At 38.7% G+C, this 19,158-nt stretch overlaps 1 protein-coding gene across 1 annotated transcript; it reads right to left on the bottom strand.

The window, feature by feature from the left end:
* Positions 1-8,549: 8,549 nt before the first annotated feature.
* pnx (posterior neuron-specific homeobox) lies at positions 8,550-10,327 on the bottom strand. The gene is made up of 2 exons (XM_040048651.1): positions 9,911-10,327; positions 8,550-9,819 (listed from the first exon to the last, which is right to left on the bottom strand). The coding sequence occupies exons 1-2, from the start codon at positions 10,029-10,031 to the stop codon at positions 9,365-9,367; spliced, it is 576 nt and encodes a 191-aa protein (XP_039904585.1). The 5' UTR covers positions 10,032-10,327; the 3' UTR covers positions 8,550-9,364.
* Between the last annotated feature and the right edge of the window lie 8,831 nt (positions 10,328-19,158).

Here is a 19,158-nt window from a genome sequence, read left to right as displayed (position 1 = left end):
TGGACGAGCTGCAGAGATCTATAGCTCAGGTGGGGGAATCTGTCCATAGGACAACTATTAGTCGTGCACTGCACAAAGTTGGCCTTTATGGAAGAGTGGCAAGAAGAAAGCCATTGTTAACAGAAAACCATAAGAAGTCCCATTTGCGGTTTGCCACAAGCCATGTGGGGGACACAGCAAACATGTGGAAGAAGCTGCTCTGGTCAGATGAGGCCAAAATGCAAAACGCTATGTGTGGCGGAAAACTAACACTGCACATCACTCTGAACACACCATCCCCACTGTCAAATATGGTGGTGGCCGCATCATGCTCTGGGGGTGCTTCTCTTCAGCAGGGACAGGGAAGCTGGTCAAAGTTGATGGGAAGATTGATGGAGCCAAATACAGGGCAATCTTGGAAGAAAACCTCTTGGAGTCTGCAAAAGACTTGAGACTGGGGCAGAGGTTCACCTTCCAGCAGGACAACGACCCTAAACATAAAGCCAGGGCAACAATGGAATTTAAAACAAAACATATCCATGTGTTAGAATGGCCCAGTCAAAGTCCAGATCTAAATCCAATCGAGAATCTGTGGCAAGATCTGAAAACTGCTGTTCACAAACGCTGTCCATCTAATCTGACTGAGCTGGAGCTGTTTTGCAAAGAAGAATGGGCAAAGATTTCAGCCTCTAGATGTGCAAAGCTGGTAGAGACCGACCCTAAAAGACTGGCAGCTGTAACTGCAGCAAAATGTGGTTCTACAAAGTATTTACTCAGGGGGCTGAATAATTACGCACACCCCACTTTTCAGTTATTTATTTGTAAAAAATGTTTGGAATCATGTATGATTTTCGTTCCACTTCTCATGTGTACACCACTTTGTGTTGGTCTTTCACGTGGAATTCCAATAAAATTGATTCATGTTTGTGGCTGTAATGTGACAAAATGTGGAAAAGTTCAAGGGGGCCGAATGCTTTTGCAAGCCACTGTGTATATATCAGAATTTCCAAAGAATGAACTTACAACTGCATTAACACTTTGTTGATAACAATATCTTAAGTTAAACTCAGTTTGGCTTCATGTCAGGTCATAATACCATAACAGCAGCTATGCCTGTAACAGATTCTATTATTAATGCCTTGGGCAGGACGCAGCATTGTAACCCATGTTTGTTGATCTATCCAAGACATTTGATTCTGCACAGTACAGATGGATCGAACTCTTTCACGCATAGTGGTCACTGCAGTGGATAGCTATTCAAAGGCTGTTTTTTTGTATTTGTGTCAGTGTTGATGGTGTACTTGCACATAAACCACACTCCATACCATACTCCATATCCATATGTCACTCCATACCCTGCCACCCACTGGTCGTTTAGGTGGAGTGGTCGCCCCATGATCGGAAGATCGGGGGTTCGAATCCACTGAAAGGTTACCCTGAGGTACCCCTGAGCAAGGTACGGTCCGTAAACACTGCTTCCCGGTGCGCCTGCTTAATGGCTGCCCATTGCTTCACTGAGTGAATGGGTCAAATGCAGAGAGAGTAATTTCCCCACAGGGATCAATAAAATATACATTATTATTTTTTATGTCAGGATTTTTTTATTCATCTTTTCAGAGATGAATAAAAATACTTAAGAAATATTGATTGAGGTTGTCATAATTCATGCATGAGAGGGTTAAGGCAAGTTTCCTGAAGATTTTAAGAGTGATCCCCCAACAATTGGGAACAAATCAGGAATAATGAGACAAGGAAAGTAAAATTGAACCTAATGCACATGAGACAAGAGACTATAACAATAGAACAGGAAACATAACTAATATTGAGGTCGCGACTAAGACACACTAACCTGATACCGACAAAAAGATAAGCATCATGGAGACATGAATGACTGGGAAAAACCACAGAGTGATGCTTGAAGCCAGCAGCTTCGACAAAATGGAACTTACTGACACTCTGGGGATGAGAACAGGCTGGGAAGTCCTGTTCTCTATTTGCAGTATTTGTACATGTGTGTAATATGCACAGAATGTCCTTCAGTGCTTCAATTTGAACTTTATTCACTAGAAGAAAATTCAGAGATCCAAATCTAACAAGTAGAGCAATTTGCAGATAAATATGTGTTTATGTAGCCAAAAATAAATAGATAAATAATACAAAAAATCACAGTTTTCAAGGCAGATACACAGATGCACAAAGCATGCTTTGTGGTGTTCATTAACCATGACTGTTCTTTTTAAAACATTTAAAGTCATTTCATGCAACAGCTTGCAACAGTTCCTAGAGCATCTAGGGCACCTCCGGTCCATGCATCCATACCAGTTCCTCAGATAGTTGGTGTCCAACCATCATATGCACCCCCTGGTCTTGAACCTAGTCCTGCTAGGCAGAGCTAGAGGTCTCTGCTCTACCGTCTCTTCCTGTACCACCTGAGCCAGAGGTCTGCGCTCCTCTATCTGGTCCTGCTCTGCTTGAGCCAGAGAGCCTCCTTCTCCTGCCTCCTTCCAAGCCTAATGAAGGTCTCCCTCTCAGTTGCCACCTACGTTGGCCACCTGCCACGCCACCTGAGGATCTTCATCGCCGGCCTTCAGATCTGCTTTTCACTGTTGACCTCCTGGTTGACCTCCAGAACTGCTCAGTCTTCATCGTCAGCCTCCCGGTTGACCTCCAAACTGCTCTGTCTTTGCTTTACTGCCAACCTCCAGATCAGCTTTGTCCCTGCTGCCTAAGCCCCTAAGTCATGCCTTAACAGGCCCCCTAAACAGGTGGAGTGGCAGGTGTTGGACTCGTGTGCTTTGATTTGGATTCTTGTGCTCCTGATTTTTCTGCAGTTTCATACTCTCATGGGTAACTATCTGTGCTTGGAGGTAATTCCTGCTGCACCGGTGCACGCCTCTGAAATTAAATGATTTGCTCAAATTATGTTTTTTCTCGTGCACCACTTTTGACAGAAAAATAATTGTGTACTTTAGAATTTCCAGACCATAAATGTTCCTTTGTATATTGGTGAGTTCATGTGAAGAAACGGCTCTGGAGACTGACAGGGCACAAACTGAAGACAAGGCAATATTTCGTTAGTATGCACAGGACAAGTTTGCAAGAGAAGAGTATAAAAGCTAGTCTGTTTAAGACACTGAGTATGCTGATAATCTGGCAAGGTCTGGATGGCTAGTCCCTTTGTACTGTGGCTGATTAGGTTGCTGAATAACAGGTGGTTCGATCAGGAAATCGAAATGCTTCAGCTCCATCCCAGAGTGGCGGAGAATCTCCTGCACACCTCCAGCTCTCAAGGAAATCAAAAACATTTATAGAGCAGTGAAGACTACTGCTATTTTTAACTTTTCCAACTTCTTTTTAGCCTTATTTTAATTTCCTAAACAAGCTTTGGCTCTTGGCAGCACACATGTCTGAATAAGAATTTATTCTAAATGCATTGTGTGGTTGAAGCAAATTTACACCATTACATTACACCATCACAACACCATTTTGTGGTATGAATTGGTATATTACACTAAAGTACAGCCCTAGTTCAACTTTGTTTGATATCTCTTTAACACCAAACTGATGTTTTTGACTAAAGTCAAAGCGGTTGTTTCGTTATATTATTTTGATAGCGTTAGTTAATTTTGAAAGGCTAGAAACAGTTTTTAAATGCATTAATTTACAAAACATACCTTTAGTGTGAAGGCAAAATGAGACAATTGTCATGGTTACATTTTATTATTTCAAAACCTTTCAGACAGTCAAGTTGTGTTATATCATGCACACCACATGGATTAGATTTCTACAAACTGCGTAATCGTTGCCCTAATCAGAACCATGTGCATGCATGCATGTGGAACAAATGTTTCCTCTTTCTCCTTTTGTCTCTTTTATTTGCTTCCATTATTCCAGTGCCTCATTGATGAATTGGATTCCAAATGTCTTTCCCTGAAAAGTTGCACTAAGAGGTATTGATTTAATATTCTGAAATTGGAAAATCTGTTGTTATATTGTTAAAAACTGTCAGAATTATGTATAACTTGCATATGTAGCTTCAAACAAAATTCTTTTTTTCTCACTGAGTTACTCCCTTTATGTATTTTAGTTTTTCTAAGTCAACCATACGATTTATTTAAACTAAATACGGTTTCTTTTCCCATAATGGTTTAACTTATTGGCAAATTCAGGAGTCCGTGACGATTGAGTATAAGAGCATGTGTTAAATTGCATACAGATGTGTTGAAGTGTGTGTGTGTGTGTGTGTGTGTGTGTGTGTGTGTAAGCAAAATGAAAAAAGATTAAAGCAGATGGATTCTTCTCATTCATATTTGGGCCTGGTTGGATATGTCTATAGTTAGGAACTGAGTTTAACTTGATCACCTTGATTGATAACTTGATCAGAAAGACACCACAAATCGCTCCTTCCTCAGTAGGTGCAGCAGCATCGGCGTAACTTTGTGCTGAACACTGGGGAGGTCAAGATCTCTGTCTAAATAAATAAATAAATCTGGGTAAATTCCCAGATGATTAAACATGCAACTATTTTGCTGGTAATACTTGAAATGAGTAAAGAAAATCAACAGCCTATTCAGAGGCGGAGCCAGACATTTGAAACACCCGGGCTTAGCCCAAAAGGGTAGTATGCATGTGGGATTTTTTTTTTTTTTTTTTTTGGGGGGGGGGGTAGAAATGACTGAAAGATTAATTGGCTCTGTTTTGAGTTTTGTTCAAAAAAGAATGACTTCATATAGGGAAAAATATATATCACATATGCAGGACACCTTAAACTAGTTTTTTAATTAAGCAGCAAGGCAGAACAAAATCAGGGCTGTATCAAGACACAGGGACTAAACCCCAATTCAACCAGACCCAGAACTGATCCAGAATTAAAACAGGACTACAACAGGTCAAAATCAGGATAACCAAGACAGAACCAGAATCAAAACTAGATGATAGTAGCACTAAAAATCATCATAGACCTGCACTACACTTATTTTTTTAATTCTACCCAAGTCCACTATTTAGACTGAGAAAAGTTTATATAATTATTTAGCCTTGTTGTGCAAACAAGCCTGCATAACTTAATAAATATAGAATTTGAAAAATAACAAACCTAAAAAGAAACACTAGGTACGAGATACATGAGGACCTGTGATACGGTGATACTTTTGGTAAACAACCATTTGACTAACATGTGTGTCTCACCTGCTCTTGTTCCATCTCTGTTCTGTCCTCGTTCTCCTCTCTCTCCCTCTCTGTTCCTCTCTCTCCCTCTTTGTGCTGACAATCAAGCCAAACACCAACATCATCAAATATACAGTTGAAACCAGATATTTACTCTTCAGATAAAAACACAAACACATGTTTTAATTGTAACATCAAATCAGACTAAATGTTTATTTTTTTTAGATTGATAAATATAAAAAACATATTTGTTAACTTTAAGAGTAAAGAGAGAAACTGTCTGTATTCCTTAATTGCAAATGGCACCAAATTGTATTCAAAATTGAGCCACACTTATGGAGCTCCACAATTCTTTTCCTGGTGTTTTGGTTGACATCTCTTGATTTTCCCATGTCACAGAAACAGGCTCTGTGTTTTGCCTTATATGCATCCACAGCTGTGCCACCAGTTTACTCACATGGACTCTACTAACCAATCAGAAGCTTCTTCAGCTCAGAATGGAATCCTCTGGAGTTTTCTTATTAATTAACAATAAACTTAGTGTACATGTACTCCTACATTTGATGAAAGTGATAAAAAACAGAAAGCTCTGTCTCTCTTTATTCTGACATTTAACTAATTCAAAATATATTTCAATATTTATCTAAAACAAAAGTTTACTCTAAATTGATGTTGTACAGTAAAAATGTTTTATGTTTTCTTCCTAAAGTGTATGTAAATATCTGGTTACAAATGTGAATATCCTGCTGTGTACTGAAATCCCTCTTGTTTTGCATAGAAATATACTGAACAACATACAAAGCATAATATATAAAATAACAGTTTTTTCTTTGAAAGAAGCCTCTAATGTCCATTCTTATGTTTCAGTACATAACTGAAACCGATTTAGTCGTGGAGGGTAAGAACTGAAAATATGAAATAAACACAAGTAAGCTAAGACTCTCTAAAAAAATAGCATTTGTTCGGCTTTTCATTTCGCCATTTGTTGATTCACTTGAAGAGCAAGTAACGTAATATTGGTCAAGTGATCAGTTTGATATCAATCTTTCGTGATACACTGTCATATTTACATTATTTGTACGGTATGAATGATTTGCTTTGGTACCTGCTCAAACTTAAGCTCTCCTTAGTATGGCTGGCTCCGTTTCTCCAACAGCGGACTCACAGGCAGCAGCTGCCCCGCCCCCTCGCTCAGTCGCTTAGTGCCTGAGCTCGGATCATACCAATATCAGGGGGGATTCACGCACAGTCATAAATTCCCACAGTGTGCACTATGTGCTTCGAATATTGTGTGTACTTTTTGTTCTATACAGTTGTCAGCCAGGCATCTAACTATGAAAAAATTACACTCCAAAAGACCCCGGGCTTCTGACAAAACAACCCGGGCTTAAGCCCAGTAAGCCACCCCCACACTCCGCCCCTGAGCCTATTTATGCAAGATAATTCATAATTTTGTTGAGGGGGTTATTTTGGTTGGGTCTGATTATTTGGGGGGTAATAACCCCCCTAACCCCCCTGGAAATTACACCCCTGTGCAGCAGCAAAAATAAAAAAGAATGAATGAGCATTATGGCTATCAGTAATGGTGTTAGCTAACTAGCTATCCAGCATAAATACATTGATTAGCGTGCTGCTGTGACATTAGCTTTAGCTCAGATATTTGACAGACAGTTCAGGTTCCAGCAGTGTCTTCTAGGGTTGCCAACTTTTTAACTATCAATTAAGGGACACTCTGAAGGGCCAGAAGCACAATGCACAGTCAACTGAGCATAGTGTATGCACTGTAAGTTCATATTCTTATAACAAAAATGTCAATACCTCATCTAAAACAATAAAGAAAGATAAATATAACATAAATTACATGGGGTTTTCCTTTGAAAAATAACCAAAAAACAAAAGATATTGTTTTTTTAAACATAAAATATTGTAAATACAGGCTTCAGTTACCCAGTTTAATATGCTACGCAGATCAAATGGCACCTTATTTTGATGAATTATGCATTACTCTTCATATCTGTGTGCCTGTACACAAAAACTAATCTGATACAATTCCTGTCAAATCAGATTTGGTATTTCGAAGAGTGTCATCTGTTGGTCAGAAAGTGGCATTGGTGGTAACGTCAATATACGGGAGGTTCAATGTAGAATAAGGGACGAACCAATTTTGCTCATTATACGAGATATCCCGGCTAAAACAGGATAGTTGGCAACCCTAATGTCTTCTCACTCAGTTTTTTTCCATTGTTGGTAGTAAAGGAGGTCCATTAGTTCATCTTTGAACTTGTCCCTCTGTCCCTCCCACTCACGAACATCAAGTAATAAAAAATAGTAATAAATGCATGAACTAGATTTTCTGCATCACTTTTGCTTTATTTGGGTCCACTTGTTGCCCTAATATAAATGGATATACTGTATGGGAGATTTACAGTTTCCACTCCCTCCAAGTTCTCAGACTCCGATGACACCATGTTGGTTTCTGCACTAATGTCCTGTGACTGAACAAAATAAAATCACTGTTAGACATACATCACTTGCCTACTTTCATTAAGACAAATAATACAATATAGCATTCAAGGTTTACATTTTAAAAATAAAAGTATGTTGACTTCTAATGACTAATTAATGTCTGCTAGTTTTTATTCTTTATCTATTGAGTTCAGGGATTTGTTATACAGTGTTGGTATGAATCTTTAATAACGTAATAGTTTGCCTACAGACTGGCCAATATGGTGTGATTGTTCTTATTACAATTGTAATAAGAGATATCAGATCTCCCATAATCTCAGGAAATAGAAAACTACTGTAAAAGCATATTGATTCCAAGACAAGTTGTTTGTCCATTTATCTAATGTCAGAGGCTGGGCTTCTCTCATTTTTCAGTTTTGTGCCTCCTTTCTCTTTCTTGAGACCCCAAAAATATCTTCCATCTTATTGGACATTTAATTTCATGGACATTTATCATTTCCTAAAATGCTTCTGAGACAGAGGAGGCACAGGTGTATGTTTTTGTAAGTGGTTTTACAATGTAGACAAGGAGCAACAAAAAGTTGGAATATACAAATCATGAGGACAATAAAGTCAGAGATTTATTGTATTCTTAAGTTTTAGCTATTTGAGGTCATTTTGAAGTGAGTGTGATAAGACGAAAAACAATAAATCTACATGCACATTAGCGCTTAGTAAGTCTATAGCAAACACTTGCAAATAAAGTTTTTCTATGAAATGTGGTTTAAGCTGTAAAAAAAATGTTTCTTTAAACTGTCCATGAGAAATAAAAATGTTTTGGAAGTATCTGCCATGTGTAGCATAATAAATTTACTGTTAGTTTGAAATAATTGAGTAACATGAGACATTAATACCTAAGAACAAATAAGAATACAAAAAAGACACAATAAACAGTAGAGCACAGTAAAAATAGTGCTTCTTTATTTGTACACCTTATATAGCTGGCACAGAGTGAAAGTGAAATTAGATAGAAGCAAGTTACCGTCCAGCAGTTCAGAGTGAAGGCTCAGGGGTAAACTAATAGGTCTCTTTTACTTGTATTAATCAGTGGCTTAATGCTGGATAGCTAGCCAGAAAACATGTTAACATACCTATAACATGGCTGGAAAACATGGGCCCATATCTCTTTCTTCTGAGAAGAGTGCTGTCACTTGTTCACAGCTAAAGTTACAGTATAGTTCTTACTGGGTCTTGTGCCAACTGATTTTCAACGTTCCATAAATGTCCCTGCACAGTTGCATCCTGAACATGATAAATCTTAGTACTTCAAAATCCCCCAATGCATCCAAATTGTAGCACAGAATTGTTTTAAAAAGCAACTGCTAACCAGTTTTGAATCCAACAGTCCGAATTCAAACAAAATTCAACAATTCAGGATTAATTTTTTTGATAGTTTGTTTTGATTCAAATCTAAATATAAACCTACCGCCTATACTAGCACTGTGTAATGAAGAAAAAGAAACTATCTGGGTAACAAATAAAAAGTAATTTGAAAAAAATAAGCTTTTACAAATTTGTTTATCGGAATAAATTATAATTACATTGGAGAACTTTAAACATTTAACCCATTTTCATTTCTAAATACATTCCATTTGTATAACTTTTACAACAATTTGATAACACTGCAATATTTTTGCAATGTAATTTTTTTCTGAAGATGCCGGTGGGCGACATTCTGGTCCAATTTTCAGTCACTCCGTGCGTACTTTACGCCTTATGTGTAATAATGACAGATGTGCACCAAGGGCAGTGATGCAAACAACTGGAGCGGAGGGTGCTGCTGGCGGAAAAGAGAACTGTAGTACAGAGAAGAGCAGAGCTCAGGATGGGAGGACAGACCGTATTTTTCATCTTCGCCCTCCTTCGCCTGCAGACGCTCTTTCTTCCACTTTGTGCGCCTGTTTTGAAACCAGATCTTTACCTGAGTCTCGGACAAGCGCATGGCTGAGGCGATGGTGTGTCGCTCCAGCACCGACAGGTAGTGGCACTTCTGAAAGCTTTGCTCCAGAACCTGCAGTTGCTCCAGGGTGAATGCGGTACGGACCCGACAGCTTTTTTCTTCCGAGCTCTGAAGCTGCGTAGCACACAGAGCTCTGGCCATAGGGCTGTTGTTTTCACTTGAGGTGCGATTGTGCAGCTTTCTGGATTTATTTCTGGAAGCATGACTTCCTGAAAGAGAACGATAAATTATTATTTCACTTGTGAATACATTATTACATTTAAAGTTAAATTCTCAGGCCTCAGAGAGTTTTATTCTCACCCGGAGCTCCTGTGTCTCCATTACGTATTTTTTCCCCAGTAAACTTCGTTGGGTCCAAAATATCTTCCACGGAAAACGATGTTTTGTGGATGAGCGGCAATTTGGCTTCAGCTGGCTGCATTTCAGCTTGCAGTGGTCCGCTAAGGGCACAAGTAATCAGTGTTGGTGTCCGTGCTTATATGTACTACCTCTTCGAACACCACCGGGGCGCTTTGAAATTTACATGTCATTCAAAAAGATACCCAAATGAAGCAATGCGTCTTCCAGAAACAATTGCACCCAGCGCCCTCCATGTGAGGACGATCTGTGGGACCCTCGGGTACTTCAAAATGTAAATGTGAGGCCCCAGGGATTGGTGTGTGTGGTGTGGTGTGGTGGGGCAGTTATTTATTGCTCCGGATCCGGTTAAAATGTGCCTTCTTTCTTTCAGCTCGTGTTCCTTATCGTTGCTTGGCAAGTTATTGTTTGCAAATAGGGGATTTTCCGCTGTTAGGACACGTACATGGTGGTTGTTATGCTAATTTATTGAGTCATCAAAGGGAAAGTTTCAGCCTTTTCCTTCCTTGTATTCCACTTTTCAGGGTTCCATTTGTCTTTTAGAGCTTATGTTTTATTAGCTTGTGGGTTTAATTAGAAGGCACAGACAACTTTATGACAGCCATCGGATCATCGCAGACTGATCATGTGCAGCCCTTCTCGTTAGAAAGACTGTTAAGTTGTGAAGATAGATAAGTTTTCCATCACTCTTTCTGTTAATTATTTTATGTATTTGGTGTTAAAATGCTTATTAAATCTTAAAAAAAATCTAATGTTATATCTATCTATCTATCTATCTATCTATCTACCTATCTATCTATCTATCTTGTGAGTTACTCACAAAACAGAAAGAATTCAACATTTTTTAAACTGAACTGACTAAACTGTTGATGACTTCACTAAACAGGTAACCCTAAATATCAATATATGCACATGATGCTGAGTGTAAAAAATGGCTTATCTTCATTATCAAAACGCTCTTGTGCCTTTCCTACCTATATTTCTACACTTAGTTATTCAAATTAACTAGATATCTTGTATGTACAAATAGAAAGAAGTTAACCTTAAACGCAAATGTCAGTAATTGATCACCTTAAAAAATTTATATTGTACTACCAGTGTACTTTTTTGGTGTTGTTTAAGATACTCAAGGCACTCATGTTTAACTGTACCATCAGACTTAAAATATTAACTCTGATGTACTCTTGACTTAATAAAGACTAATCACTTACTATTTTAAACATCTAATGAAAGTTCCTGCAACATATAATTTCTTAAATTATGTTTACTTGAACAGAAACCTTGTTTATGCAAACAATTACCTTATAAAAAAACAACAAATCTTACTCACACTATTTCTGATATGTCGTGCCATTAAGGCCAATACATGATTAAGCTCATATGCACACCCAAGGCAGACAGCGTTTATCATTTCAAACCTTTTCTTTTCCACAAGGAGAGAGGAGAGTGTGATTGGTCACATAGCATAGAAGTTGGAGGACCTCACGACTGAAGGATACATCAAGGAGTCTCCTTGGCGGAAGACCAAACAAGAAATCAATGAACCACCCGCTTTCATATACAGTGGAGTAGATGGACTTTCTGTTTATGTAGTCTCTTCCACATATGTGTGGCCTCTGCACCCTTATTGGCAATCATCAACCGCATCTGTCACACAGCTGAGACACCAAGAGATGGACAGCAGCAGCAGCGGATATGACTTTCTCACAGCTGTTTGGCCAGGAGATAAAGGTACTGGCCCTGTGTACACATGGTGCTCAGTACTTTTAATATGCTACTGCGTGTTGATGACTATGAGATATAAAACTTGTCTAAGATCTCCCGGAAGCTATTTTGGTTGGCCATGTACCACAGGAACATCAACACCTTCTTTGTCACAGGAACTCTCGCGACAGCTCTTAACTGGGTTCTTTTTGTAAGCTCTTCTCCTGCAGCTTTGTAAGGAGGTATTCAAACTGTGGCTTGGTGACTCAGAAGCGACGTGCAAAGGTTTTGCTATCCATGTCAAGCATGAGCTGCTACTCTGTCCCAGTGTTCAAGAGGAAACATTGTGTGAACCTCTAGTGTTGTCTTTATAAACAAAAAATTAAGAAGAGAAAAACAAAAGTAGAGAGAAATTGTTAACAACATGTGTGTGCTTTTTGAATGAAACAATCCATCTGCCATTTTGCTGATAGAAAAGCTACTTTAAAAAAACTGCAGCTAACAAGACATCAGCGAGTATTAAGTAAATTGATTTGTTTGTTTTTTTATATTCTTTGCTACATTTTTATATACAAAAATGTTTCCTTTCTATGAAATTTTGATCACTAGCAGCCCTCAACTCACGCATTCATCCTCTCACGAACCCACAAATGGTGTGCTACAATGAAATGAAAAGTATGTTTTCTGCTGGAAATATAAAAAGAAGCAACATATGTGACCTCTGTGTAATGTCTCCTCGGGTTCTTTAGATGAATGGATGGGGTCAGGTCAGTTTTGCAGCAACAGCCCCTTTTTTCAGCATTTACATTTATGACAAACAGCAACAAAGTAGCTGTTTCTCATGGACAACCAGCGCAAGCCCTCTGTTATTCTGAGGATTACCCACGATTTGTTTTCCTTACTGTATATATTAACATTCTGTTGAAAACAGTCTAGTTTTCCTTTTCCCCCCACTAAGTTATATGTCACTATAGCTAATACTAACTAATGTAAGTTGATTACAGCAACCAACCAACCAACCCAGTGATATCACATTCTGTACAAACAGAAAATGGTGCCAAACATGTTCTAAAAACTTAATCTGTAAACAGTTATGTCTTAAATCCAGCTTCACGGATGGTGTTAAATCTATGGCAGTTTTTTAGTGAAGGTGTTCGTGTTGTAAATTTGCCTTACATGTGGTGTTTCATGTCCACTTTCAACAATTAAAATACATTTAGACCACAAAAGAGAACAATTGCCCATATTTCAACATTCTTTGTGACAAAGTTGTTGTAAGAATGTTGATGACAAAAATTATGTGCAATTTTGAATAATTTGTTTTACAAATCAAAGTGTTCTGTGCCAAGAATCTTTATAAACAAAACAGAATGAAAATGAGCAATTAAACCAACGGTACCTTAAACTTAACTCACACTGAAAAGCAGGTCCACTTTTTGTTGCAGACACCTCAAGAAGGTTGGCCAGTTGTAGACAGAAAAACTGTGTTTCAGTCCAGATATAGTTGACAACAGGTAGTGCTCAGATTCACAGCGAAATAGAAGGAAACAGTTGCCTACACCAAAAGAAAAGTGGCCAAAGACCATTTCTCTCTCTTTATTCCTTCTGATTTTTCTCTAGTTTTGATTACAGTACATACAGCCCATTTAGGTTGCGCAGCTAGTCCAGGATGACGCATTCATGCAATGCCATAGGAAGAAGGCTTGCTGTGTCTCTCAGCACAGTCTCAAGAATTTGCTAGTGACAGGCTAACAAGGAGAGCTCAACAGAGCTGTAAATGGTATCAGCTAAGCTGCAGCACTAGTATCTGCTCTTTTGTGTCTAGAGGTTGGGAAGCGCATCTGTAACCGGAAGGTTGCCGGTTCGATCCCCGGGCTCTCTGTCCTGGTCGTTGTGTCCTTGGGCAAGACACTTTACCCTACCGCCTACTGGTGTTGGCCAGAGGGGCTGATGGCGCGATATGGCAGCCTCGCTTCTGTCAGTCTGCCCCAGGGCAGCTGTGGCTACAACTGTAGCTGCCTCCACCAGTGTGTGAATGCGAGAGTGAATGAATAGTGGCATTGTAAAGCGCTTTGGGTGCCTTGAAAAGCGCTATATAAATCCAATCCATTATTATTATTATTAACACATTTTTTGTTATCAGGGAAATACTGACCTCTACCTCTTGTTGGAAAATCCCCCCCGTTTTGATCCTTTGAGATTTGTCTTGAAAATGCATCTATGAAATTAAATACAAAAACATTCTATAACCAGTGATTAAATGTGGACTCCTCTGTGACACTTGTTGAAAATGCATTAACCATAAAATTAGAAAAACAGTTGGAATTTGAAAATAGCATGTTTGTGGTGCCATTTCTTAGGGTTTATGGGTCTTTATTTCATTATACCTGAACCAGTTTCTTTTGGTGTTTTTTCATGCCTTTAGTTCTGAGCTATGTTCAAGCTCCTGGCATGCAATTGTCACGGTTCTGGGTCAGTTCTGACCCAGCATTTTGGGTTTTCATGTTTTGGTTTGATTTTGTATTTTTGTTTATTTTCTTGATCTATTGTCAGGCTATGAGGATGATGATGATGATGATGTTTAGTATGTTCCAGCTTATTCTGGTTTAGGTTTAGTTCTGCCCATGTAAAGTCCGTGTTTCTTAGTCTGCATCTTTGTGTATTGTTTCCTGTTTTATTTTGAAGGTTTACGTCTTATGTCAGTATGTCTAACTTCGCTCCCCCTGTCTCGTTAGCCCTAATCTCTCCCAGTTGTGTCTCCCTCCTGTTTTCCATTCTCTGATTACTCCCCTGTGTATATAAGCCCTGTGTTTGCCTTTGCTCAGTGTTGTGTCATACCCTCAGACTTGCTTGTGTGTTTCAGTTTCCAGTGATTCAGTGTCAGTTTGTGTTTTGCTTTCTCACCAGCAATAAAGCTGAGGTTTTTGAGTTTCAATTCAGTGTTCGAGTCCTGCATTTGGATCCTCCTCTCCATCCCTCCGCACACAGAGCCCTAACAGCAATGGTTTTAAGCTCAGCATTAATTATGCTTTGGGTTCCTTGTGTTTGTCAGTTGTGCTTATAAGTTTCTTATACATTTGCTCTACTCTGCTCCCTATTAATTCCCCATTGTATTATTTTGTTTCTAGTTTAGTCATAAATTACCTTACATTTATTTGTTCCACTCCTGTTCTCTCTCTGTGTTTCATCCTTGTTTATTTACTTTTTGTCTAGGTGTCAGTATCTGTTTAAGTGTTTATGCTTCCTGTTTTATTTTGATGGTTCCTTTTCTTGCATATATTATGTTCAGTTTTGCTTCCAATGTCTCATTATGCCTAATTTGTTCCTGCTGTGTCTTGTTCTCCCAAGCGGTCTTTACTTGCCCCAATCACCCTCCTGTGTATATTAGACTTGTAGTCAAGACCGCCTAAACCAAGCCCAAGACAATACCAAGACCAGAGGGTATTGAGACCAAGAGCAAGACAGACCGAGTCAAGACCAAGACAAAGTCGAGACGAGACTGAGATAAAAAAGTCTTTAAACTGCAGCCAGATGCTGCTTCGTTTACGGGTGTCAGGCATATTTATGTGTTTTTGCGATGCACTCTCACAGCCCTCCTCACCGCTGTCTACTGTTTCACTCACTTACTGAGAGGACAGACACACGCTCCACTTGACTGTCGCATCTCTCATCCTCTCCGTTTTTCACATAATGACATTATCCAATATCCTTGCATGTGATTGGCCACAATATGGAGCGATTGGAGCATAGCTGAGCCACTGTGTGAGAGCTGAGCAGCAAAAGGAAATTAAATGAGGAGCTGGCTCTCGCTCAGTGGGAGTCGACTCTTCGGATTCACTACAAAGCACTCTCTAAGCACGGCTCTTAGAGCTGATGCTTTTGTGCATGACACATTATCGAAAGTTACGTTGTGTGTCATGGATACTGTTGACTCCAAATCTCCCGACCACTATGTCGATCTGAGACAGCAATTCCAAGACAAGACCGAGATCAAAGTCCGTCGAGACCAAGTCAAGACCAAGACCACGTAAAAGTGGTCTCGAGACCAAGACCGGTGAATCCTGAGCCAGAACAGCTGCAGTCCCTGCCTCCAGAAGGGTTGGCTGTATGCTCTACAAGCAGCCCCAGCCTCTGGCATCTCCAGACCACCCTGTGTTGTGTGGGTTTGGGGTTATGGTTTGTTTGTTTTTTGCCTTCCCAGAATATCCTGTGAGTCTTCTCAGTCGGCCCCACTCTCCTGTTAAACCACTGGTGGGTTCTAGTCACTGTCACTGGTCCCCAGCCAGGCCACCAGACGGTCTCCACCTTCAGTTCCACTGGCAGGCTCCAGATAGTTTCCTCCTTCAATGCCATTGCGGGCCTCATCCCCAACCATCAGCTGGGCTCCACCTCACCTGTTGACCTCATTCCCTATCTCGTCACTTTTGCTTCCTCCATTCGTTCTTCCACAGGGTAATGTAGGGTGACCAACCATCCTCTTTTTTTGCACTTGTTGACTTGTAAAAGCTTATATGACATTTTTTATTTCACCATTCATTAACCGCACAGAGAACATCGTTTAAGTATGTTAAAATTTTCTTTAAACAAACAGTATTATTAAAGTTCTTCAAGACTGGGCCGAGGGTCCTCTTTTTTGGAAGTCTAAATATGGTCACCCTAGGTAATGTCATCTTTGTTGCCAGTCGATTGGGAATAAGCCAATTCTGAATTTTTGGTTAATTTTGCTGAGAAAAACAAGTCTGTGAGCACAAGGAACACTCAAAATCCAAAGAAACATATGTAATGAATGTCAACTATTGTATGCAGGTAGCTAAAAAGATAACTAATATTATCTCAATAAAAAAAAGAAAGAAAGAAAGATACAAAATCTGATTGCCACCAGTCCAAAATTTAAGATCTTTGGTTCCACCCACCATGTCTTTGTCCGACTGAGAAAATGTAAATGGATGGTTTCTACATGCATGGTTCCCATCGTGAATCATAGAGGAAGAGGTGTGATGAGGTGTGTGTGGATGCTTTGCTGGTGACATTGTGAAGGGACACTGAACCAGTATAGCTACCACAGCATCCTGCATTGACATGCCATCCCATCCAGTTTGCGTTTAGTTGAACCAGTTTGACCAAGAAGGAGAGTAATGCTGTGCCAGATGGCCTGGCCTCCACAATCAACTGCACAGCAAATCCAGCATGTCCAAATTAACACTGTCGGATTTGATTTCAACACTATTAAAGTGTCTATATGGGTCCACACCAGAGAGTGTTAATTTAACTCTTTTTGGAGAGTTGGTACGTTAACTCTGATTTAGTGTTAAACACCAAATCTGTCTGGAGTTGATAATTTAACACTTGGTGTTAAGAGTTTATATATTAACTCTCAAAGAGTATTTTAGTTTAACTACGTAAGAGTTATCTTCTAATTCATTCTAAAAGCGGGAATTTTACTGTTCTGAACTTCTAGAAATTTCTTTTGGAAATAAACATTTACTAAAAAGGCGCAATGGTTTTTGAAAAACATTTATTCTGAACTGTGCACCACAATTTCAAAACATTTTCTGAAAGATGTAACAGTATACATGTTCTCACTTTCATTAGAATTTTGTTTATCAAAAGGTCTGACATGGTAAATGCAAATAACAGCATTCTCAACACTTATTTCTTCAATACAATATGCTTGTCCTTCATTCATCCCTTTGTGGAACTTCAACGCACTTCTGCTCTCCCCCATATTCCATCTTCACAAACATATCCTGTGCAGAGATTGAATAAAAATTAGTTGACACTAATTAATGGCACAAATAATCCAGTAAACAATTGCAGCACAGTTAAAAAAAAAAAAAAAAAAAAAAAAAAAAAAAAAAAAAAAAGGGAATCCTCTTTGAGCCATTACTTGTGTAAAGTATTTTCCCAAAAGACAAGGACACGGGCAACAGGTAATACTGAACTAAATATAAAACCTCAACCTTTTTCATTTTTACCTAAACCGTGTGCACAAAACTCTGGAGGGATCTATGCTAACGTAGAATCCAGTCAGGACGTCTGCTACTGCCTTTTGCTCGTTTTTTTTTAGTTTTTTTTTTTATGGGCGATCGTTTTCAGGCTTCAAGTAGCACCATTATACCAACATTTCACATTCTAGACATTGTTTTAGGTGTATTTGACCAAAAGTTTGACTGAAAATTCACATGCAAGCTTTTTTCAAGGCTGTGGTATTTGCCCGCAAACAATACCTTTCAGCTAGCTAAAACAGAATATTATGCTATCACCGAGCAACACGGCTAATGCCTTTCACACAGCTTTGTCTCAACTCCAAAGAGCCACAGAAGTAAAAGCTAATATAAATAATTGAAACAATCTTTGAAAAAAATGACTTACCAAGCATGGCAAACAACTCAAATATATAGAGCAAAATGTTCTGAAACGGCTTCACTTCAGCTTCGATTGGAGCCGTGCTGGGGGCGGAGTCTGTGAATTCACTCTATTGGTGTCATGGCCCCTGTAGGAGTTAAGAGGTCAAGAGTTAATGTTTCCATTGTAACACCTCCAGATTTGACAGAGAAACACTCATTTTTAACACTCGATTTTAACTACTATCATTTTACACCTCAGAGTTACATTAAAAGAATGTGACTCTACTTAGAGTAAAATTAACTTTTGCAAGAAGACTATTAACACCAAAACATTTAACACTTTTGAATTTGCTGTGTGATCTAAACCCAATCAAGATGGTTTGGGATGAGATGGACCACAGAGTAAAGGCAAAAGGGCCAAAAAGGGCTGAGCATCTCTGGGAACTCCTTCAAGTATCTACCTCATGAAGCTCATTGAGAGAATGCCAGGTGTGGGCAGTAATCAAGCAATCTATTTTGAAGAATCTAAAATATAAAACATGTTTTGAGTTATTTCAAACGTTTTTCTTTACTATATAATTCCATATGCATTCATTCATAGTTTTGATGCCTTCAGTGAGAATCTGCGATGTAAATACTCATGAAAGTAAAGAAAAACAATGAGGTGTGTCCAAACTTTTGACTGGTAGTAAATTTCATTTAAGACGTAAAGACTATTTTTAAACTTGTTGAATTAGATCAGATACCCACAATTAGAAAACTAAAATATTTCAACTCCTCCTAACATGGATTTTACAATTTACATTTTAAAATTTTAAATGAAAATTTTCCAATTAATGATTTTATTAGGCTGAGACTTGAAGTTGATTCAAATGGTTTTACTGTTATAGTGAAAGTAAAAAATAAATAAATAAATAGAGAGAATAATCACGATTCGACTGTTTCTAATGAATAGAGAACAAAAAAACAAACAAAAGCAAAAAAAACCCAACTTTAACCTAACATGATTGTTTATGCTGCCCTTTAAAATGTACAGCTGGATGTAATTTGTGCTTTTGATTGAGAATGGTTTGCCTTTGTTTGTTTGTTTTTTTGGTAATTTTGTGTATACAAGTTGAGTACAACTTCACAAATTTGAAT

This window comes from Simochromis diagramma, unplaced genomic scaffold (genome assembly GCF_900408965.1).
Source record: "Simochromis diagramma unplaced genomic scaffold, fSimDia1.1 OVJJ01000683.1, whole genome shotgun sequence".
Taxonomy (NCBI): Eukaryota; Metazoa; Chordata; class Actinopteri; order Cichliformes; family Cichlidae; genus Simochromis; species Simochromis diagramma.
Note: the sequence above shows the minus strand (reverse complement) of the source record. Positions and strands in the feature narration are given on the sequence as shown.

What these genes read in the sequence shown, in the direction of transcription:
- pnx (XM_040048651.1), bottom strand. Translation starts at nt 10,031, where the DNA reads ATGCAGCCAGCTGAAGCCAAATTGCCGCTCATCCACAAAACATCGTTT. An exon ending in TGGAGACACAGGAGCTCCGG is followed by an intron (nt 9,820 to 9,910) that starts GTGAGAATAAAA and finishes GTTCTCTTTCAG; the next exon opens with GAAGTCATGCTTCCAGAAAT.